At 41.2% G+C, this 25,585-nt stretch overlaps 1 protein-coding gene across 3 annotated transcripts in view; it reads right to left on the bottom strand.

Moving 5' to 3' along the window:
* Positions 1–25,585, bottom strand: part of hsph1 (heat shock 105/110 protein 1) — a 109,967-nt gene that overhangs the window by 76,403 nt on the left and 7,979 nt on the right. For 2 of the 3 annotated variants that reach the window (XM_072577255.1, XM_072577256.1), the window contains exons 1-2: positions 15,644–15,950; positions 2,344–2,401 (exon numbers count right to left, since the gene is read on the bottom strand). In XM_072577255.1, the coding sequence (XP_072433356.1) occupies positions 2,344–2,401; positions 15,644–15,750 (165 nt within the window). In that variant the 5' untranslated portion in view covers positions 15,751–15,950. Of the gene's footprint in view, positions 1–2,343; positions 2,402–15,643; positions 15,951–25,585 lie in introns of those variants that run through there. The other variant, XM_072577258.1, reaches the window with a different exon arrangement.

The following is a 25,585-nucleotide window of genomic DNA, read 5'->3' as shown; positions in this document are numbered from 1 at the left end:
CCAATTAGTCAAGGAACTCCATCAAAATCTAAAACATCTAATTAGAAAGATTCATGCTACACCATTCACTCCATCCAAGAAATCCTGAACACTAAAGACACCAAGACAGAGGAGGATGAAATAATGGTGTCCTTTAACTTTACAGCCCTTTTCACATCAATTAACATTGCCCTTGCCAAAGAAACACTGGCATCCCTAAGAGGAAAACCAGGACCAACTTCATCAGCAAAAACACCCTCAAGCTACTAGACCTGTGCCTCACCACCCACTTCACATTCTATAACAAAACCTGCAAACAGGTCAACGGAACCCCATGGGATCACCGCTATCAGGGCTCATAGTGGAAGCAGTAAAGCAGAGACTTGAACAAGCTGTCCTCCCATGTATCCAATCCAAACTTTGAGTCCATTACATGGATGATGCCTTTGTCATCACAAAAAATGGAACAAGTTAGAGGAAACATTTAACACTATCAAAAATATCCTGATAGGCATAAAATTCACAAAAGATAAAGAGACCGACAACAGACTCCCATTCCTAGATGTGACAATTGAATGTACAGTTAATGGAGCTGCAAACCAGCATCTACGGAAAAACACAGACCAAATGCTTCTGAAGTTAAGTAATCATCCCAATCATCCTCAAATGGAGCTGCATCAAGACATTTCAACAAGCCACATTACATTGAGCACCCAAGAACTACAATACAGAAGAAAAATATCTGTATAATGTTTAAGAAAAACAGGTACCCAATAAACACAATCTGCCAATTCCTCAGAAACAAACCCAAACAAGCAGACACAACACAACCAAAAGACAATAGCCACATCAACTTATATCAAAGGCATATCAGAAATGACTTCCAGACTTGGCGTCATTGTAGCCCACAAACCTACCAACATACTTAAACAGCGATTAATAAATCTAAAGGATCCATCAGATACTACCAGCAAAACTAACGTTATTTACAAGATACCATGTAAGAACTGTAAAAGAAAAAAAGCACTACATCGAACAAACAAGCAGGAAACATGAACACCAATTAGACACCAAAGGACATGACTCACTATCACTAGCTTCCATGCATACAAACAAGGAAGGACACCACTTTGACTGGGACAACACACACATCCTAGGACAAGCGAAACAAAAGACATGCATGAGAATTCTTAAAGGCAAGGCATTCTGACTAGAACTCCATCAATAAACGCAGACTCAGATCCCACCGACCTTCCCTTGGAAAATAAAAGAATTGGAAATGGCATCACCCACCTTAAGAAAATCAAGACCTATAAGTAGAGAGGATATTCTCACTGATGATATTACCTAGTCATGGTGACGCAACATCTGAAAACAAACCTTCCAGCTCATAAGTTAGCTCATCTTGAATAACTGAGTCACTTTTCACTTCCCTGGAGAAGTATGTTTTTGAAATAAGGTACTGATATAAACTGCTAAAATCTCTCATTTCCCCCCCCCCCCCCCCCCCAAGAAAGAAAAGAGGAGTGTGCCTTTTCATCTCATGTGGATTGTGCTATTGGTTTGTTTTTGTGCTTTTTCTGTTGACCTATTCTCATGTTACTTGCAGTTGCAGTGCTACACTTGCAAGCATGGAAGGAGACTAGATGATTTGGAAAGTTTATGCTAATGGTGCAATTGCTAGGTGAAATAAATGCTAAAAAGTTAAATCTGGAATACGTTTCTAAAATCTAACACTTGTAAGTTTAATTTCAGGGAATAGTCATTTACAATTAAACTTATTGCACCAAAACAGCAATCTCAGCTCTCATAAGCTATAAAGGACTCAATTACATAGAGACATTAATTTCTTAAATGTAGCCAAAATTTGACACAGGATACGATTTATGAATTCTGAAATAAATATGGAGGCACCATAGTAAACATTCAAAGCATACACTCTATTGGTGCATCTGCCAGTGCAAATGTAATCAATAATTTAATTTTCCTCTTGCTTCCCAGACTATATCACAAGCTACTAAAGTGTACAGCAATGAACGTTTAGAATTCAACTCTTGGAATCATATGGTACTTTATAAAACATATTACAGAGGAACCTCGACTATCCAGCATTTGATTAACCAAATGCCGGATTATCCAAACAAGATTGCAAAGGTCTCAATGCTTGGCTAACTATGTTATCTGGCATTCGATTAACTGAGCGAAATACTCCCTGCCCACGTCTTTTGGATAATCGAGGCTCCTCTGTACCCGGTGATTAAATACGATGTCTATTCAGAAAAAGGGATTTTAACTAAAATGTATGGAGTTGTTAGTCTTATGAAACTATTGTCCTAATCTTGGACTAGGGAAAAAAAAAGTTACCTGATTTTTGGCTGCAATTCCAGTAGCCCTATTCTTTGATCCAAAGGATACAACTGCCCTAGTAAAACAGGAAAAAAAAGTTAATTGGAGTTTCAGATTTCTGTACATGAAATGCAAACCAACTGATTTAAAATGAATCTGGATTAATACGTGAATCTTTTTCAGGGAAGGAAAGAAGTTAATTTTGAATGATTATGGTGCAGGAAATAAGGGAACATTTATATTATAGTAACTTGACTGAGGCTGGATTGTACATGGTTGCTCTAGTCTCATGGATAAACAACAAATAAACATTTTTCCAGTTTCCAAGATGACTAATTAAATGCCTCATTTATGATTTTGTTTTTATAGAACCTGAAAAACGAATAACTGTATTTATGAGAAACCTGGTCAAATCAAAAGTTTATATCAGCTCTCAGAACAGAACTTCTGACACGCCTGTTTATATATTTTTTTTTTTTACCCCCACACTACCGCCTAACTGCAGTAGTGCTTTTTTTTTCCCAGCACCCATGCTGTCGGTGTGCAAGTGAGAGACAATGAAAGACACAAGGTGCACGCATCTTTATTCAAATTTCCACCACCAGGAAGGAAGGAAAGAAAACACCCGAGTAGCCAGTGACAAGCAGTGCCCTTCACATCAAAAGGGCAATGCTGTGTGATCAAACAGTGAAGGAGAGGGCAGGGATCAAATCAAAATAAAAATAGAGTTGGAGGGAGAAAAGTAACAAATATTAATGCTTATCCTTCTAAATATCCCCAAAACACACACAATAGTTTATTCTCAAGAGCAATAGAAGAAAGAATAGAATTTTCCAGAGAGTATACCTCTAATATTCTGGCATGCGTGGTCCCCTACCATTGTCTCTGAAGTACTGCAGACACCGCTTATGAAATATACTCTAGTATGTTCTTTCATTCACTGTTTCAAAGAAAAAGGTTTCATCCTGAACTCAACTGGAGGATTTAATTTTCAAAAGAAAAAAAAATTAGTGAGATCCTCTGGGCTGCTTATTCTTATCAAAGCTTTCACTGATTAAACCATATTTAAAAATCTTCCCTTTGCTAGTCACTGTTTGAAACCAGCCCCCCGAAAAAAAAGGGTCCACAGCAAAGCAAGGACTTATTACCATTCATATGGATTTTAAAACAGAATCTTCTAGGTCTACAGCAAACTTTAAACATACAATCTCTTTTAAAAAAAAGGAATTCTAAGCATTTCCACAATATTTCAAAAAACGTAATCTGACAATAAGATCGTTGCTCATCCATTCCTTTCCCCCCACCCAGTGAGTTTGTTTCCTCCTCTGCAGTGGCCCGGAGCAGAAGGGAGATGGTGGTCAGTGGCTCGAAGTAGAGCAGGGATGGTGGCCAGCGAGTCAGGAGTGAAGACAACTGGTAACTGGTGGAGCCCGGTCAAACCACATGGAATTCCCCAATAGAAAGACTATTGTCTATCTTTTTAGCTTTATTTCTCATTTTCTTGAGCTACTATTCATATTGATAATGTATTGTAACTTTTTATCTTCTCTATTTTTTGTACCCAAGATTTGGGCCTAGGTATTTTGCACCTAAGATGGTGCCAGGTGTTGGTGACGTTGTACACTTTTCACTGTACTCCAGTTCTTTTGTAACTGGAGTATACGTGACAATAAACCTACTTCTAATTTCAATGGTTCCCCCAAAAAAGATAACAATACTATATTTTACATCCAAAGATCTAACTTCAGAATGTTTTAAAAATCTGTTCCTGTTTTCATTTTCGGTTGAGCACCTTCAAATGATTCATGGCAAACATACATGCTTTGGATAGTTCCTGAAACTCAAAACATTGACTGGAAACAGAATCTTGGAGCTTTGGTTTAGCAACCTTTCTCCCCCCGATCAATTTAAGTGGTCGCGTCACTCATATTCACACATTATTTCTAAAGGATGGGATCCTACGCACTCAGTAAGAGTACGCAATACATCTGGCACTGGTGGGGCAACCTGATCACTCTCATGCTCCTCGTCTTCATATTGGTAACATCACGAGATAAACCCAGGATTTTGGGATAGTAATGTTGTGGGGAGATTGTTTTGAATTCTATCCTGTAGAAAATGAAGTTTAAAATTCAATACTAGAATAAAAAGGAAGGATCCCAAAGGATAATCAAGAGTCATCATAAACATGAGTGAATGAGATCAATGTGCCTTTAGGAAAGGATATTTGCCATTCTTTCCTGGTTAGGACCTCATGTGATTCCAGACCCACAGCACTGTGGCTGACTCAACTATACTGAGTAAATAGTGATGGGCAATAAATGCTGGCATAGCCTGTGACATCCATGTCAAGGATGAATACTTGCATTCAGTAGTATCTGGTTTCTGTGGAAAGCCTGTCTGTAATTCTGTTTGCCTGCTCAATCTGGCTGTTATTGTCTGAGAGGAAACTGAGAAAGTCAACAGTGCATCAAACAAATTCAAAACATTTTGTGTTTAGATGGAACTAACTTGGAGATGTCTTTATGGCTGTCAGGAAGGAGAGAAAGACAAAAATTGAGAGTTGCCACTACTCTCAATATGGCCACGAAACACAGATACAGATTTACACAACCACATACAAAGCAGTGCTCAGCAAGGCTCAAACTGGCATGAAAAGTTAAGAAGTCTAAGCTTCTGTCTACGCCACCAATTGAGTGTATGGATAGTGCATGCTGGGGCTTCAACACCAGAGTGGCTTTGGCTTCTTATTCACCTGCAGCTTATTCTGTGTCCCATTATTGTTGTTGATACGCAGTGGACTTCAGGCAAGAAGCTCAATCTAAAGTAGTATGGCACGATCTTGACGTGCATGACGGGGCTATAGTATCCACAAGTTTTGTTAATACACTTGCTGCTGCAATAAATGGTAAGGCAGTTGAGAAAGTAGCTACGAGCAATAAGATTTTATTAAATTTTAGAATATGACCTTTAATTTGTCAAATAAATTACTGCTTTACCTGATTTTTAATTTTACTGCCAGGTTTCCCAACTCTGGAAAATTGAGTCATGAAAAGTTCAAATTGTTGAGAGGAATACTCTCAACCACTCTTGCTATTGGGTTACTCAGTTACATCTGCATGTACATCCACCAATGAAGTTGCAAAAGGAAACAAACTAAAATCAAGATTGACAGCAAAGATGATCTCAGAGGACAATCAGAAGGGCTAAGTGGGCAGAGCAGTGGCAGATGGAATTTTAGTTTAGATAACTGTGAGGTCACGCATTTTGGCGAGGCAAACCGGGGCAGGACTTAAAGTTAATTGTATGGTTAATTGTTGCCAAACCACCTGACCTAGGGGTGCAAATGCATAGTTCTTTGAAAGTGGAGTTGCAGGTATACAGGGTGGTGAAGGCAGCATTTGGCCAGAACATTGAGTATAGGAGGAGTTGGCACGTCATGTTACAGTGAACATGACACTGGTGAGGCCACTTTTAGAATACTGGATGCAATTTTGGTTAGCCTGAGGAAGGATATCATATGATTGGAGGGGGCAAAAAAATATTTAAGGATATTGTAGGGATTTGAGTTGTCTGGAGAGGTTGAAAAGACTGGGGCTATTTTCCCTGGAACGGAGGCTGAGGGGGGACCATTTTCCTAGGGTGGAGTCAAAAACTGGAGACCCTAGATGTAACGAGAGAGGGGAAAAGATTAAAAAAGGACCAGAGGGGCAACTTTTTCATTCAGAGGATGGTGTGTGTATGGAATAAACTGCCACACAAGAAGTGGAGGCAGGTACAATTACAGCATTTAAAAAGGCACCTGGACAGGTTTGTGAACAGAAAGAGTTCAGGGATATGGGCCAAACGCCAGCAAATGGAACTAGGTCAGTTTGGGATGTCTGGTCATCATGGACAAGTTGGACCAAAGAGTGCGCTTCTATGAGGTCTGACTATGATTCTACGGACTGTGAGCTGGGTTAAAATTCTGTCCAGTGTCATTGCGGCTGTATCTAGAGAAACCCCGCATTGTCAGGTTTGACTCCAAAGTCCCGCTGTAGTGAGTTCTGCCCCCTCACATCTTAAAAAAAAAGATATGACATCAGTTCTGTGTATTAGGTTTAGATTTTATTGTACTTCTGTATTGAGTGCACTTGACAGTGCAAAGTGTGCAATGTCACCACACGATGCAAAACAAAACCAACTCAGGTACTACTTTATTCTACTGATTTACGGAGGGAAAAAAAAAGGATTAAAAAGAAAATTCAGAACTCAAACTGAAGACCAAAGTCATGGTTTACCAGGTGGAGATCGCCATGTTCCCATATGCAGTGGCTACTTGGACAACCTACTGCAAGCAACCCAAGGCACAGAAGACATAGCACTACTTGAGCCTTTAAGATTCTCCAAATCCGGTAACAAGAAGAGGTAGTCCAACAGGAAAATTCTCTCCCAATCCAGCATGCTTGGAAGAGGTACTATTACTCAAAATCTCCTTTGGAAAGGACATAATATTTGAATGCCTGCTCCTAAAGCAACTGCACTATTTAGAACGTGTTGCAGTTGATAGTGGCTCAGTGGTTAGCACTGCTGCCTCACAGTGCCAGGCACCTGGGTTCGATTTCTGCCTCAGCAATGGTGTGGAGTTTGTGCAAACTCCCCGTGTTTGTGCGGGTTTCCTCCGACAATATGTAGGTCAGGTGAATTGGCTATGCTAAATTGCCCATAGTGTTAGGTGCATTAGTCAGGGGTAAATATAGAATAGAAGAATGGGTCGGTGGGGGGGGGTCACTCTTCAGAGGATCAGTGTGGACGTGTTGGGCCGAAGGGCCTGTTTCCATCTAATGATGCGTTTGTTTGCAATTGTATGGACTCTGAATACACTTTGCTGCTGAGCAAATTAACAAACTTTGCGACGTACATTAAAATTGTTGTAATATATTCAAACCCCAACCACCTCAAAATCAATAGCTGTAATGACACTTTTGTTCACCCTGGAGTAGTCCAGCAGCATAATGCTGAGGAAGCCTGCTTGTCATGGAGGACTATCAAATACACGGAGGAGGAGCTTGACAAAATTACTGATATGCTTGCCATAGGCAATGGTCTAGGTGTGGACGCTATACTGTCTTCACTCAAAGCAAAGGGGACCAGCATTCATGCACAAATCCTGGAAGGGAGGGTACAGTGCCCTAGGAAATTACTGACCAAAACAAAAAAAAAAATGACAGTGTTTATTCAGACAATGTTTGGATGACGGGAAGAGTTCTACTAGTGTTCTGGCTCATGTGTTCAGTTAAAATTGCAGTCTGACATCAAAACCCAATGTGAAAGATATACTCTCCTTGCAACTACAACAGAAATGCTGCTGTTTTAAAAAAACTAAAATATCCTTACGAATAAATGGCAAATCCCCTTTAAAATATAGGGATGAGGTGAACCATTTACTGACATGAATGAGAGTTTCTTCTCCAGATAGAGTGATGGAGGTAGAGTCATTCAGTACTTTCAAAAAGCAGGGGTAAGATTTTTGACTTACAATAGTTATTAGTAGTTGGTGGTATTGTGGAACCAAGGTCACCATTAAAAGGACGTTTAAAATGAATGGCAGAGTCTACAAAAGCTAAAGAATGGCCTATGGGCAGCAATGGCATAGTGGTATTAAAATTGTTGGATAAGAAGTAGTCCAGGGACCCTGGCAAATGTTCCAGATAAAAGAAAAATGATGGATCAGTGGGTCAGGCAGCATGCATGGAGAGACAGCAAGTTAACTTTTTGAATCTAGATGACTCACCTAGTCCCACCTGCCTACACCCAGCCCATATCCCTCCAAACCCTTGTTCATATATGCCTTTCAAATGTTGCAATTGTACTAGCCTCCACCACTTCCTCTGGCAATTCATCCTATACACATACTACCCTCTGAAAAAATTGCCCCTTAAGTCTTTTATATCTTTCCCCTCTCACCCTAAACCTTTGCTCTCTAGTTCTGAACTCTCCCACCCAAGAGAAAAGACTTTGTCTATTTATACTATCCATGCCCCTCATGATTATGTAAACCTCTATAAAAAAGGTCATCCCTCACCCTCTGGCACTCCAGGGAAAACAGCCCTAACCTATTCAATCTCTCCCTATAGCTCAAAATCCTCCAACCCTGGCAACATTCTTGCACATCTTTTCTGAACCCTTTCAAGTTTTACAACATCCTTCCAATAGGAATGAGAACAGAACTGGATGCAATATCCCAAAAGTGGCCTAACCAAATGTCCTATGCAGCTACAATATGACCTCCCAACTCCTGTACTCAATACTCTGACCGATAACAGAAAGCATACCAAACGCCTTCTTCACTATCCTATCTACTTGCAACTTCACTTTTCAAGGAACTATGAACCTGCAATCCAAGGTATCTTTGTTCAGCATCACTCCCTAGGACCTTATCATTAAGTGTATAAGTCCTGCTAAAAAAAATTGCTTTCCCAAAATGCAGCACCTCACATTTCTGAAATTAAACTCCATCTGCCACTTCTCAGCCCATTGGCCCATCTGATCAAGATCGGAGGTAACCCTCTTCACTGTCCAATTTGGTGTCATCTGCAAACTTACTAACTATACCTCTTATGCTCAGATCCAAAATCATTTATATAACAGTGACAAAAAGTAGTGGGCCCGGCACTGATCCTTGTGGCACTCCACTGGTCACAGGCCTCCAGTCTGAAAAACAACCCATCACCACCACAACCCTCTATTTTCTACCTTTGAGCCAGTTCTGTATCCAAAATGGCTAGTTCTCTCTGCATTCCATGAGATCTAACCTTGCTAACTAGTCTCCAATGGGCAACCTTGTCGTGAAGTGAGGCCCTAGGCTTAAATCTCACCTCAGGATGGTAGAATTTGAATTCAATCAAAAAGGAGTTGGAACTAAAAAAATGTCTGAGACCATTGAACCATTGATGATTGTCAGAAAAACCCATCTGTGGGAAAACACATCTTTAGGGAAGGATCTGCGGTCCTTAATCTGATCTGGCTAACAATTGGCACCAAACCCATAGCAATTATGGTTGGCTCTTAAAATAAAAAAAATCCCTCTCAAATGGCCTAGCAAGCCACTTAGTTGTAAACAATTTTAAAACTCAGTGCAAAAGGCTTAAACACTTGCAGTTAGAAGCACAGAGCAGTTGATCAATCTTAGCCTCTTACAGAGAGGTGCCCAACTAGTCTTTAGCCAACTTGATTCCCTCCAAGTGATATAGAAAAGGTTGAAGGCACCAGATACTACAAAAGCTGATTTCCTGGAAACAGGATTGAAGACATAGTGCAGAATTTGCAGTCTCCAGCCAAACTGATCCAATACAGCTGCAACACTAGCATGTGCCTGAGTGTAGGAAACTACCCACATTTGCCCTGTACACAAGGATCAGGAAAATCTAACCTGGCCAAGTATCATTCCATTTGTCCACTCTGATCAGTGAAATGATGGAAGGTATTAAACAGGGATCAAGCAGTACTTGCTTCAAATAACATGCTCACTGACACCCAGTTTAGCTTCCACCAGGGCTACCTGGCTCCTGACCTTAATAATGAGTTTGTTCAAACATGAAAAAAAAACAGGCGAGGTGAGTGACTGCGATTGACAAGGCCATATTTGAGGCATCCCTGCAGAAGTTACTCTGGATAGTGAATTGGCCCGATCATGATCAGTTGACTCATCCTCTCTTTGCTCAAAGATTTGAAGTGAGGAAGTTTTCTGATGATTTATTGCAAATTGTGCTGAACATTTGAACATGGCAGATGCTGAAACAGTGCAAGTCTAAATGCAGTAAGTATCTAGGTTGGGACAGATTCCATAACCTGCACAGTGCAAGCTGAAATGACCTACACTCACTTGGCACTGCTTGCTGTGAAGTCCCCCATGATAGGATGCCAGTGCACTGTAGATTTTAGTTGTGCTCTTTTGTTATTGCAGTGATGTATAAAAACAATTAGTTGCACATACACACTGAAGAATACTTTCCGCAATTCTGTTCATATGCTGTAGGAACAGATTTTGACTGACAAATAGGCCAAAAGAAATGCTAGTGTCTGTAAGTAAAACTTCCAAATTAATGTTTGGAAAGTATTCTGACTCATCATTGTTTGATATCCATCCCACAATGGTTTCATCAACAACTTGTAGGTGACGTTCATATGAAATTTGGCAAACTGTCATGGGTGTACAGGGAACATAGTAGGGGGCTGGGAACGCATCTTTGCAGGGCACCAGTAGTGGGGGCCAGGAAGCTGAGGATCCAGTTGCAGAGGGCTGAACAGAGACCTAGGTTGTGGAGTATTGAAATTAGTCTGGTAGGGATTAGCGTTATCCACATTCTCCAGGGATGAGTGTAGAGGTAGGAAAATGGTCTAAGCTGTGTACCCATTTTGCCAGTTGACAAATTTTTGGGAGGCTACAGTTGATGTGGGCCATGACCAGCCTCGCAAAGCACTTTGTGACTCTGGAGATCACAGCCACAGCCTAAATCATTAAGGCACTTTAGTACTGGGGATAATGGTGGTCTTCTTGAAGCAGGTAGGGACTTCAGATTGTAGCAAGGAGAGGAAGATGTTAGCAAATACCTCTGCTAGTATGTCCTCGCAGTATCTTGTTGCACAGCTAGGCACTCCGTCTGGGGTAGTAACTTTCCTAGGATTTATTCTCAGGAAGACAGATTGATATTTACAGTGGTGACAGAGGGAACAGGTTTGTCCAGGGCTATCGGGCCAGGTGACACTGTGCCACTGGCATTCTGCTCAAACTGAGCAAAGAGAGCATTGAGTGCATTGGGCAGGGATGTGCTTTTATCCACTGTCTTGCTCGGTTTCTTTTATCTTGTATGTTGCATAGGCCTTGCCACAGTTGGTGGGTGTCCGCATGGTTAGTCTGAGCCTCTAACTTGGTCAATACTGTCTCTTGGCATCTGATAGCTTTGCCAAGGTCATCCTTGAACTTTCTGGACAAGTCTGAGTTGTCCAACTTGAATGCTACACATCTGGTCTTCAGCAGGCAGTGGGGTTTCCCAGCTCATCCAAAGTTTCCAGTTGAGGAACACATGGATTGACTTCTTTTGGCATGCAATCCTCTATGCAATAGACAATAAAACATCTGTGATGGTGGTGGCGTATTAGTCTCGGTTGTCTGTTGGGATTCTTGATTATGGTCCAGTCCACTAACTCCAAGCAGTCCCAGAGAAGCCCCTCTGGTGCCTCAGATCAGCAAGAGGCCACGTTCTGTGAAGGGCCCTAGCATTTGAACTTCTGCTTGCAAGCTGGGAGAACACCACAGCGTTGTAATCGGATTTCCCAAGTTACGGATAGGGTATGGAGAGGTAGGTGTCTTTGATGGTTGTGTAGCAGTGCAGTTACGTTCCTGACTTGGGTCTTGTGGATGGAGGAATCAGGTGGAGAGTTACCCACCCCATAAATTCCCAGACTCTGCTCTACTCTTGTATCCACAGTATGTTTTACACTTGGTCCAGTTTCTGTCAAATGGAACCTTGAAGATGCTGATAATACGAGGATTCAGCTATGGAAATGCTTTGGAATATAGAGTCATAGAGATGTACAGCACGAAAATAGACCCTTCGGTTCATGCCAGATATCCTAACCTAATCTAGTCCCATTTACCAGCACTTGGCCCTATATTCCTCTAAACCCTTCCTATTCATATACCCATCTAGATGCCTTTTACATGTTGCAATTGTACAAGCCTCCACCACTTCTGGCAACTCATTCCATATGCACACTCTTTATGAAAAGGTTGCCCCTAAGGTCCCTTTTAAATCTTTCCCCTCTCGCTAAAAGCCTATGCCCTCTAGTTCTGGACTCCCCTACCCCAGGAAAAATACCTTGCCTATTTGCCCTATCCATGTCCAACATGATTTTATAGACCTCTATAAAAAAGACACCCCTCAGCCTCTGATATTCCAGGAAAACAGTCCCAGCCTCTCCCTGTAGCTCAAATCCTCCAAACCTGGCAATATCCTTGTAATCTTTTTTTGAACCCTTTCTGGCTTCACAATATTCTCCCGATAGGAAGGAGACTAGAATTGAATGCAATTTTCAAAAAAAAAAAGGCCTAACCAATGTCCTGTATAGCCGCAAAATGACCTCTCAACTTTGAAACTCAATGCTTGTCCAATAAAGGAAAGCACACCAACAGCCTTCTTCAATACTTATCCACTTAATGGTAAAGGTCCTGGGGAGTGTTGCTGAACAAAGACCTTGGATGCAGGTTCACAGTTCCTTGAAAGTAGAGTTGCAGATAGATAAGATAGTGAAGAAGGCTTTTCTCACTTTTTACAACTGGCATCCATCACACCTACGAGCTCCTGTAAACTCCTTATTGCGTCTAATTGCCACTCCAACCTATTCATGCAGTCTGATTGGTTGCAAATTCTCTCTCTGCAGACAAAGACATAATAAATCAGTAACATGGAAACTCTCCCCAAACTCCCCCATCTGACAGGAAGAGCACATATTTCTACCAAAGATCATCTTTGCTACTTTACAATCTACAGATACAGAAAATAGCACCATCTTATTGCTCTAAAAATACACTGCTCCAGGCTAACTTACTACTTATGGCTTATATTTTTGAAAAATTTAATCAATAGACAGATCTCAATAAAACATATCAGCAACGAAACTGCTCTACTCACTATTGTAGATTTACTGCATGGCTACATTTAAACTATGCACTTATCTGTTCCTGTGTTGTGAGCTCCCATACAGGTTCCTCCATGGTCAGATGTGAAATTTCTCCTGGACATATTCTGATGTTCACAGATACTTGAACTCAAACACCTAAGGCAGTAACTGCGCAGATTCAGACAGCAGCATAGATTTCTTTCTCTGACCATGTCGTCACTGTCTTTATCTTCCTCCTCTTAAAAGTGCTGTTGTTTTGATCTTTTGTCTCTTTGTCCCCCAAAATTCTGAAACAATGCAGCAATACATAAAATGATTGCTGCTCCTGGAATTCAAAGGAAATCTCCTCCAACACCTGAAATACCTCAAGAAATAAAAAGCAGCTGTTACAGCCACAATTATTCCCGTCCTCCATCCTCGGATTATGTCAAAAGGTTAGTTACTTCCTTTTTGTAGTTGGTCATTTTGCAACTTGTGGTATAAACATTACCTGTCACTTATCAGAACATGTCTAGATAGATATTGTCCAGGTATGGCTCAAGTAGACACACACTGCTTCAGTATCTCTCAGGTATCAATTAAGCTGAATGTTTTGCAATCATCCACCACCTCTGACCTTTTGATAGAGGGAAGGTCATTGGTGAAACAGCCGATAGTGGAGCCTATAACACTCCCAAGGAACTCCTGCTGAGATGTCCTGAAGCCAAGATAACTGATTTACAACAACCATCTTCTTTTGTGCCAGGTATGATTGCTAGCAATCAAAAAATGTGGTGTTGGAAAAACACAGCAGGCCAGGCAGCATCCGAGGAGCAGGAGAATCGACGTTTCGGGCATAAGTCCTTCTTCAGGAATCATGACTGGTAGCAAATCCAGTTTTGCTAGAGCTGGGTGGCACGGTGGCAAGCACTGTTGCCTTACAGCGCCAGAAACCCGGGTTCAATTCCCGCCTCAGACAACTGACTGTGTGGAGTTTGCACATTCTCCCAGTGTCTGTGTAGGATTCCTCCGGGTGCTCCAGTTTCCTCCCACAGTCCAAAAGTGTGCAGTTTAGGCGAATTGGCCATGCTAAATTGCCCGTAGTGTTAGGTGAAGGGGTAAAATGTGGGGGAATGGGTTTGGGTGGGTTGCGCTTTGGCGGGTCAGTGTGGACTTGTTGGGCCGAAGGGCCTGTTTCCACACTAAGTAATCTAATCTAAAAAAAGCTCCTTGACACCACATTTGTTCACCTCTCTTCTTGAATTCAGCTGTTTTATTCATGTTGTAACAAGGCTGCAATGAGATCTGGAGCTTGAATATCTGTAGAAGAACTCAAATGAACGCTAGTGAGTGTTGGTGCTTAATTAGTGATTCATAGTCTGATCTCTGGTGTATAAGTCAGTTTTGTACTACCTTGAATTTTACTTGAGCTTTCACCTACAGTTTGTGTGTGCATTGTTACTTTTTTCTAAAAAAAGAAAACACTCTGTTCCTTGTACACCTCCAGCATATGGTGTCCAGTTGCAAAATTTGCACTCAGAACTCTAACAGTGTGGAAGCAAGCCATTTGACCCATAGAGTCCACACTGACCCTCCAAACAGCATTCTACCCAGACCCAGAGCATCCCTGTGACCCTGCACACAACCAGAAATTCCTAATGTGATATGTTGGAATTTCTATCCTAAAGCATTTCACATGTTAGGCCTTTCAACTGAATGAAAAATACAATTCAGATATGTATATGTAATTGTGAACTGCCAAAGTGCAGGTCTTCTGCTTAATTGCAGTCCTTCGTTTGCCCCTTCACTTAGTCATAAGAGCGTCAAAAATTTCCAAAGGTGTGGAGTGACTAGTGAAAAGAATACATGCCTGTTGTGTTTTTTTAAGCACACGTGGAGAAAACATCATCCCACAGGATTGCCTGCCTCTTTAAAAAAAAATAAGCCATCCCTCACAGTTCTTCCTCTACCACCATCACCAGCAAAAATTCCTCAGTTTGACTTTTGCCCATGACTGCATGGATCTCCTAGCTGTGCTGGGAATATTGCACAAAGGCAGAGGACAACATCCTGAGGTGATAAATGACCCTGCTACCTAAAAGAATGTAACATTCATTATCTACGGCTACAATTATTGCACAATAAGATGTAATAAAGAAAATAAGATTCTGATAACTGTATCAACTTATTATACAAGAAATAGGTTAATAGTAATTTTTCAGACTTCTAAACTGATCCATAATATGGCAATGGCATTTCTTCCTGCGGGAAAGGCCCTATTTTCAGTTTCTGGAAATTTCCAGTACATTCTTTTTTCAATCTACATATTCATGCAAAAATTAAATTTAATAAAAGTAATTTTAGCGAGATTTACCTATCTTTTTTTCAAATTATAAACAACGTTGAAAATTATTTGGAGGTTTTTACCTCTATAGCATCACGTTGAACTTCATCTTGTTTTCGCTAAACTGTCAAAGCATTTTTAAATGAGAATAAAACCCACAAAAATATATATGAAGTGAAAAAAAAAGAACAGAGCGTTAAACGTGAGAAGAATTATTAGCCAAATTTAACAAGTGTTCAAACACACAGTGGGCAAATATTCCGCTCAACATGCGGATCCGTCCAAAAAGCTCCAACTATATAAATAATTATACACGTTACTTAAGTTACTTACGGAGTACATCTGTCACTGAACTCATTGGCAATGGTCTCGATGCCTCCTGCTCGAGCGATGGCGATGTAACAGCTTTGAAAACCAATGTCAAAACCGACCACCGACATCTTTATTTCAATCAAGCTACTTATGATTTTTTTATTCTTCTCCGTTCTATCGTGCTTATATTTATAAAACGTGCCGGACCACCTATTTACAGTCACCAGAGCTCGAAGCTGATCACTGTAACACGCTGGTTACGGTGGTGCCGTACTTTAAATACGGAGCTCGGAAGAAAGTTCCAGAAACTGTCACCATGCACACGCCTCGGCACCGCCCACGCGACCATCCGCATTCTCCAGACTTCCAGCCAATGGCAAGCGTCCCCGCGCCTCCGTCGCCATGGTGACCGCAGACGCTCTGACGTCCGCAGAGAAGTTCCGAGAAGCGACTGGAAGCTTCCACAGCGCTCGCGGCTTCCTCTGCCCGGTAATCTTCACAATATGACGGATAGCGCAGGGAAGGAGGGAGCGGCTGGACGGTGAGGAAGTACCGAGCCGGGCGTCAGAAAACAATCGCCAAACAGGCTCCCCCATTCCTGAACCACACTATTAATCCGAAGGGAGGTTTTACATAAGCGCAGGGACTCCTCCTATGTTTCACACTATTTTAACCAATTCATTGTAGGTTCATTCATATGTAATATAAAAGTAAACTAAGGGGCAAAGGATGGTTCGAGTCAAAAATGTGGTGCTGGAAAATCACAGCAAGTCAGGCGGCGTCCGAGGAGCAGGATAGTCGACTTTTCGAGCTCTTCATCAGGACTCTCCTGCTCCTCAGATGCTGCCTGAAAGCGCGACACTTTTGACTCTTATCTGCAGTCCTCACTTTCTCCTGGGCGAAGGATGGTTGTCTTTTTTTGGCGATATAAACCTTAAAGCTTGGTAAAGGGGGTGAGTTCCAAGGAGTGTCGTCACCAAAGAAAGAAGTGGAGAAGTTTTGGGAGGGAATATCTAAGTTTAGGGAGTAGGAACAGTTTAAGGCACAGACACCAATGGTAGAGCAATTAAAATCAGGAATGCTCCAGAATTAGTTGTGCGCAAACGTGGTGAGTCAATGGAAATAGAGATTTAAAAATAATGATCATAAAGTCGTACAAACTAGGAGCAGCAGTATGCTGTTGGCCCATTGAACATGGTCCTTCCTTCAATTGTATCACGACTATCTGATTATAGCCAAAAAATTCAACTTTCCTGCCTGCTCCCAGCATCCTGTGTAGGAGCTTCAATTCTAGTAGGCCAATTTTAAAATTGGGGTTTTGCTAATTCATTGCTGGTCAGTGAGCACCAGGGTGATATGTCAATGATAGTTGAGGCAGGTTAGGATCTAGAGTCTCTGCACCAGGTGAGCTGAGGCAGGGTCATAGCCAATAAATGTAAGGGAGGAGAAAACACATATACATAATGGAATCTAATGCTGGGGTCACACAGGACTCAAAGGCTATGAAGTCATTGAGGAGCATTCAAACATATTTGTAGACTCGTCTTCTGATTAGACAATTACCACAGTTCTCTGAATGTAGCAGATCTGCAGAGCTTTGACCTAAGCTGTTGGATGTGGAATTGCTTAGTGAGCTTAACAGGGTAGATGCAGAAAGGTTATTTCTGGATGTAAGTTTGCTCATTGAACGAGAAGGTTCATTTTCAGACATTTCATCACCATGCTAGGTAACATTATCAGTGAGCATCTGGTGAACACTGGTGTCAGTGACTTGGAGGCTCACTGATGATGTTACCTAGTATGGTGATGAAACATCTGAAAACAAACCTTCCAGTTCAGTGAGTAAACTTACATCCAGAACCTCAACCTGAGCTACAAATCTCAAAATTCACTAAAGGCTATTTCTCCTTGTGGGAAAATCTAAGAGCAAAGGGCAAAATCTTGGGGTAAGAAATTGCCCATTGACTGCAAAGACAAGGAGAAATTCTTTCTCGCAGAATTTTGTAAATCTCTGGAAATCTTTACTGCAGAGGGTTGTCAAGATTGGGTCATTAAATATATTCAAGGCTGAGATAAGCAGACTTCTAATCATTAAGTGAATCAAGGAATGGGGATAAGGTAGGAAAATAGAGCTGAGGATTACCATGTCAGCCATGATCTCATTGAACAGTTGAATGGAGTTGATGGGCTGTTTGGCTATCTTTGCTTGTACATCCTATGATTTTATGATCTATCCCTTTTAGCACACTGTTGGTGTCACATAGCAGAATGGATGGTGACGTTAAGAGTTCTGTCATATCTGCTGTCTGTGTCCCTTTGGATTTAAGGAATGGTGATGAGTGCCAATCAAAAAGGCATTGTCGAAATAATGTTGACAAAACAAGTTCAAATTGGAATTAGTTTTTAAAGGTGAAGAAGAGCATGCGGTTGAGAAGATGGTTAGAATCTGTACTTTTGGGGTAAATGGAAGGCCAAAGGCTGGACAGTTTGTAATCTGGAAGCTCAGCTCCAAGTGAACTGGGATAGAGATATTTTTGGACAGTCACAAAAGGTTGGAAGCTATAGGATGATAGAAATGGGTAGTGGTACAAGTGAGTGATCAGAGATAATCTTACCTGTGACTGACATGTTGAGAATAAAGAGACAACATGTGATGGCAAGATCAGGGGACTGGCTGTTAAAATGGTTTGGAGAATTTACATAGATGATGAAATTAATGGAGTTGGGAGTGTACTGAATTCAGTACAGCTATAAAATACATTTTTACAAGATTACAAACATGCTACAATGTAACTGTAGATCAAGGAAATGTATTAAAATATATTGGAAATTATCAATTGTATATGTAAATTCAAAGTAAAATAAACAGTTAATAAACAGTGTTAGTGAGCAGAGGTACTGCATCTTATGTATTCACATTTTAAAGTTTTCAACTGATGCCAAGTCAAAACCACTTTTAAGCAACATGACACTCAGACTGTAAATGACATTCCAAGACCTGAACTGAATAAAACAATGTGGAGTGTTACTATTTGTTTTACATTCGTACTCAACTTGGATGTAATATCACTAGTCCAGATGGTATACTCAAATACTAGTTGCATTCACATTGTAAAGTCAAATGCTTTCACACCAAAGCTACAGTGCTAGGCTGTGAATATCACTTCCAGGGTTAGGAACTGAGGCAGAAAGTATGCCAGCATTCAAGATTATGAACATACAAATTAGGAGCAGAATGAGCTCATTTGGCCCCTCAAACCCACTCTGTCATTTAAATAGATCATCCCTGATCATCTATTTCTCTGTTATTTTCCCCTGATTTTTCCATATCCGCCTGCGTCATCAGAATCTAGAAATTTATCAATTATTGGTCCTGAACATTTTCAATGATTAAGCTTCCACAGCCCTTTGGAGTAGAGAATTCTAAAAATTCTCCACTCTCTAGCTCTCTAGTTAGACAAGAATCCATCTAACTCTTCTTTAAACATACGCAATAACTGCCTCTGCTGCTCTTCGTGCAAGAAAGTTCCGAATATGCAATCCTCTGAAAGAAACAGTATTGTCATCTCCAATTTAAATAGGAGATCCCTTATTTTTACACTCCGTCCCCTAATTCTAGCCCCTACCAAGTGGGGAAATGTCCATTTAGCATCTATGCAGCGAAGGTCTGTCAAGGCTGCATCTCTCTAAACAAGATCACCTGTTCTAAACTAGAATGGCTACAGTACCAGCCTTTAAATCTTATTTTCATAAGATAATCCTTATTCCAATTGCTTAGCTCTGGGCTGGTCATGTTGTTAGGATGGAAAGTATGTAGGTGCTGCAGTAGGAGTTTTATGGAAAAGATAAAATAAAGCAGGAGAGATTTATGGCATAGTGGCAGTGTCCCTAACTCTGAGGAAGGAGACCTGGATTCAAGTTCCAATTACTCCAGAGGTGTCATAACGTCTCTCTGAACAGGTTGATTAGAAAAGATCTAAAATAAACAGGGAGGGCAACATAGAAACTATGAAGATGCACTGAACATTTATTTAGTCACTGAGTCTTTGGAAAATGTAAAGCACAATAGTGTGCTGAAAGAAGTGAAGAGAGCGAGTTTTGAGAAGATTTGTAGCTCAGATTGAGGTTCTGGATGTAGGTTTGCGTGCTGAGCTGGAAGGTTCATTTTCAGATGTTTCATCACCAAACTGGGTAACATCTTTAGTGAGCCTCCAAATGAAGCTTCATTTGTCTGAAAACGAATCTTTCAGCTCAGCGAGCAAACCAACATCCAGAAGTGAAGAGATTTATGTTACAGTGCTGTGCCAGTTTGAAAGCAGCATTTGAAAGTTGGAAAAGAATGACATTTCTAGAGTGCCTTTCATGATTGCAGAGTGGCCCAACAGGCTTTAACTTATTGGAATTGAAGGATTTGCAAAATCAGAGGAATCAATATAAGAACGTCTACCCCGGTAACATGATTATATAAAACTTGTGGTAGACCAATATAGTTGCATATAGACCTATGGCCATCACTGCAACAGTAAATCATTATTTTCTGTTCCTATATTTTTGGCATTACTCTTAAGTATGAGGTGACATTGCTACTTTTACCATTCATATATATATATATATATATATATAGTGGATACCCTCAAGCATAAAATCCTGGTTTTGAACAGGCTAAAAGAGGATGTCATCAGTATTCAGTAGAAGAATTGAACAGCTTTTGTTGCAGTTGCTAAATCTGAAAGGTATTTAGGGCTCCTGGTTGATGTTAACATTCCCCTGCATGTAGTTTTCCAGGACCACGTTGAGAAAGGGCAAAGACTATTTTGGTACAAATCATGTTTCTTGAAAGGAAGCCAAGTGCCATGAAGATTAAATGCAGAAAGAATGAGCTGTATGGTCCCCATCTGCACTGTTGTAATTCCCTAATTCTCTGAAATTTTAGATAGACAACTTAGTTCTCAAACAAGAAAAACTTATTTGATTGTAACTATTTATAAACAATAACAGTAATCCTATAATTTAGAAGGATCTAATTTTGTTTCTAATAACCAATCTTATGTACTTCATCAATTGTTTTTAAATAAAGGCACACAATATCAATCAGATTACTTTCAATATTATGCTGGTCACTTTCTTGAAGGACTCAATCAATTTCATGAGATAGGACTGACATTTCCTAAAATTATTCTGCATATATTTCAAAACCAAAGAAACGTCCAAAAAAAAGCATATCACATTATCTGTTTTCCCATAGTTTTCCTCTTAGTTGAGTCTGTTTGGAGTATTCTACATGAAATGACATTGGATTATTAAACTCTTTTAGGTTTAAGTGAGTTTATAAACTTACATTATTGAAATACTTAGTTTGAGTAATGGGAGAGTGGTGACATGGTGGTCTGGGTCTGGTCCACATGGAACTCCAGAACTACAGAAATATTATGGACTCCTAACAGCCCTTTGAAATGTTCTAACAAGTAAGCAATTATTGGGAGAGAATAGGCTAGTGCTAATGTCACCTGACCAGCAATCCAGTTCTGAGAACCTGGGTTCAAATCCCACCATGGCAGAATTCGAATTCAGTAAAAATCTGGAATTAAAAGGAAATCTAATGACAACTATGTAACTATTATTGATAGATTTTCACAACAATCTCGTTCACTATGGTCCTTTATGGAAGGAAATCTATCACAGACTTGTAAGGGCACAGAATATATTCTGGGTGGAGGACTTCAATCTCTTTTTCCAAGTAGTACCACTGCTCACTGAGCTGGTCAAGTCCTAAAGGACACATCTGCTATATAGGACTTGCAGTAAAGTGTGAAGGAAGAGGGAAAAGCTTATGTGATCTCCTCTTCACTAATCTATCTGTGGTGGATTTATCTGTTTGTGATAGTATCAGATGTGATCTTGAGGATACAGCTTGCTAAATGGGATAGATTTCAAACAACATCTCAAAACTGGGCATTTGTAATACACAGTAGGTCATTAGAGGTAGCAGAATTGTATTAAATCTGAATCTGTAACAATCTCTCATGGCCCAGTTCGTCCCTCACCTCTATCATTAGCAGGAAATCAACCCTAGTTCAATGAATAGTGCAGGAGGGCATGGCAGAACAGCACTATGAGGTGTCAACCTAGTGAAGACTAATTGCAGTGGTACATAGTGGAAGCATGGGGGTGGAACGAATGGAGAATGTCAAGCTCCTAGGAGTGGTCATTCACAACAAGCTTTCATGGACTCTTCACGTGGACGCACTGATTTCAAAAGCCCAACAACATCTCTTCTTCCTCAGGCAGCTGAGGAAATTTGGCATGATGGCAAATACCCTTGCCAACCTTTATACGTGCGCCATCGAAAGCATTCTACCTGGATGTATCACTACCTGGTATGGCAACTGTACCATTCAAGATCAGGATTTGGAGATGTCGATGTTGGACTAGGATGTACAAAGTTAAAAATCACACAACACCAGATTATAGTTCAACAAGTTTAATTGGAAGCACACTAGCTTTCGGAACGACGCTCCTTCATCTGATCACCTGATGAAGGAGCATCGCACCGAAAGCTAGTGTGCTTCCAATTAAACCTGTTGGACTATAACCTGGTGTTGTGTGATTTTTAAATTCAAGATCAGAGATGATTACAGAGAGTGGTGAACTTGGTCTGGAAAATTACAAAGGCCAACTGCCCATCTACAAGGCCTGCTGTCAAGGAAAGGCTGCCAGCATTCTTAAAGATCCATCCCATCCTGGTAATTAGATTAGATTACTTACAGTGTGGAAACAGGCCCTTCCACCCAACAAGTCCACACCGACCCGCCGAAGCGCAACCCACCCATTTCCCCTACATTTACCCAACACTACGGGCAATTTAGCATGGCCAATTCACCTGACCTGCACATCTTTGGACTGTGGGAGGAAACCGGAGCACCCGGAGGAAACCCACGCAGACACAGGGAGAATGTGCAAACTCCACACAGTCAGTCGCCTGAGTCGGGAATTGAACCCGGGTCTCTGGCGCTGTGAGGCAGCAGTACTAACTGCTGTGCCACCGTGCCACCCACAAATGTTTTTGTTTTGTTTTTATACAACCTCTACCGCCAGGGAAAAAGTACAGAAGCCTGAACACACACACCAGCTGGTTTCGAAACAGTTCCTACCCTACTGTTGTTAGAATACTGAATGGACTCACAAACTCTTAACATTCGCCCGTACCTGTGTTTTGTTTTTGCCGCTGTTTACCTATTATTAACATATCTATGCTACTTAACTCTGTGATCTGCCTGTATTGCTCACAAGACAAAGCTTTTTACTGTGCCTCGGTACACGTGACAATAAATTCAATTCAATTCAATTCAGATTGCATAGACAGGGCTAGCTGTTTGCATCGTGATTCCAAGCAACTAATCAGATCTAAGTTCTGCAGTCCTGTCAAATCCAGTCACAGATGATGGTTGATAATTAAACAACAAGAAGGAAACTCCATAAATATCCCCATCCTCAAAAATAAGTACCTAGCACTGCAGTGCCATAGACAAGGCTGAAGCTTCTGAAGCTTTTGCATACATTTTCAACCAGAGCTACCGAGTAATTGATCTATCTCAACTTCCCTATATCCTCAGCATTACAGTCTTTGCATTCACCCTATTCTACAACCGATTTCATTCACTCCATATGATATCAAGAAATGGCTGAGGGCAGTTGATACTCCAAAGACTATAGGCTCTGGCAACATTCTGGCAACAGTTCTGGAAAGTTGTCACTCAGACCTAGCTGAGCTCCTAGCAAACCTGTTCCAGTGCAGCTACAACAGTGGCATCTCCAAGACAATATGTAAAATTTTCAGGTATGTCCTGTCCATGAAAAACAGGACAAATCCAACATTGTCAATGACCATCCTACTGGCAAGTGATGAAAAGAGATGTCAACACTGCTATCAAGCAGCATTTGCAAAGCAAATCACTGACCCTCAATGTGTTTCGCCAGGGTCATTCAGCTCCTGAACTCATTGCAGCCTTAATCCAAATACGAACAAATGACCTGAACATCAGAGATATGGTGATATCAAGGCCACGTTTAGCACAGTATGACTTCAAAGAACCCCAGCAAAACTGGCATCAATTGGTATGGGGGAGAACGTAGTCCGCTCGTTAGATACATAAAAAGATAAAGAACGTGGTTGTTGGTGTTCAATATGTTCCAGAATATCACAGCAGGATTTCTTTGGCTCAGTAGGAGACAAAGCTTTTCGCTGTACTTAGGTACACGTGACTATAAATCAAATTACAAAAAATCAGGGTTATGCCCTTGGCCCAGTCATTTTTAGCTGTTTCATCAAGATCAACAATAGGATGGTCACTGATTATTACACAATGTTCAGCACCATTCACAACTTTTCAGATACTCAAGCAGTTTGAGTCCACTTGCAGAAGGACCTGGACAACATACAGGCTAATATATTTGAAGTAACATTTTTACCACACAGGTGCCTAAGAACAAGAAAGAATCTAACCAGCATCCCTTGACATTCAATGGCATTACTACCGTTGAATCCCTCATGATATCCATCTTGGGGTTACAACTGACAAGAATTGTGTCAGGGATCAAGAACAATCAGTGTGGCTTTGTCAGACGTGGGGGGTCATGCCAATCAAATCTAATGTAATTTTGAGAAGGTAACCAAGTGTTTGGATGAGGGGAGAGGCAGTTGATGTAGTTTATATGGAATTCAGTAAGGCTTTTGACAAGGTGCCATGTAGGAGACTGATTTAAAAAAAAGGTCAAAGCACATGGAATTCAAGATCACTTGACAATTTGGATCCAAAATTGGCTTAGTGGTAGACAGAGGGTGGTGGTAGAAAGGCTATTTGTGTGACTGGAGACCAGTGTCAGTAGCTTATCACAGGGATCAATGCTGGGTCCTTTACATTAATGAAATTTATGAACAATATAAAGTAAAACATGCAGCGGCAAGAGAATGGTAAGTAAGTTTGCAGATGACACAAATGTTGTCTGGGTGGTTAAGAGTGAGGAAGAGGTCTTAGGTTACAGGAGAATATAAATAGATTGGTCAGTTGGTAAATCAATGGCAGGTGGAATTTAAGTCAAAAGTGTGGTGCTGGAAAAGCACAGCAGACCAGGCAGCATCCATGGAGCAGGAGAATTGTTATTTCAGGCATCAGCCCTTCATCAGGAATGAGGCTTGTGGACCGGGGGGAGTGGGGGGGTGGGAAGGTAGCTGAGAATGCAATAGGTAGGTGAAGGTGGAGGAGAATGTGATAAGTCGGAGAGGAGGGTGGAGCAGATGGAGGGGAAAGATGATGGACAGGTCAAGAGGGCGGTGCCGAGTTGGAGGCTTGCAACTGGGATATGGTGGGGGAATGAGGAAACTGGTGAAATTCACATTAATCCTGTGGGGGTTGCATGGTCCCAAGACAGATACCTGCACCAACCAATCCCACTGCCCATGATTGAACACCTCAACTCCCCCTCCACTCCACCAAGGACACGCAGGTCCTGGGCCTCTTCCATTTCCAAACACCAAGCACCTGACACCTGGAGGAAGAATACCTCATCTTCTGCCTTCCCTTAGCCCCACTCCCCTTTCATTTATCTCTCAGCTCCCCGGCCCAGAAGCCTTATTGACTTATGCCCGAAACGTGGATTCTCCTGCGCCTCAAATGCTGTCTGGACCGCTGTACCTTTCCAGCGCCACACTCTCAACTCTGATCTCCGGCATCTGCAGTCCTCACTTTCTCACAGGTGGAATTTATTCCTGATAAATGTGAGGTCATGCACTTTGGACGATGGAACAAGACAAGGAAGTAGTCAATGAATGGCAAGACACTGCGAAGCTCAGAAGAACAAAGGGATGTAGGAGTGCTTGTCCACAAATCCCTGAAGGGGTCAGGACAAGTTAAAAGTGTAGATACGAAGACACTTGCCTTCACCTGTTGTGGCATAGATTACAAG

Source organism: Chiloscyllium punctatum, chromosome 9, assembly GCF_047496795.1.
Source record: "Chiloscyllium punctatum isolate Juve2018m chromosome 9, sChiPun1.3, whole genome shotgun sequence".
NCBI lineage: Eukaryota > Metazoa > Chordata > Chondrichthyes > Orectolobiformes > Hemiscylliidae > Chiloscyllium > Chiloscyllium punctatum.
This window is presented reverse-complemented; position numbering and strand designations above follow the sequence as displayed.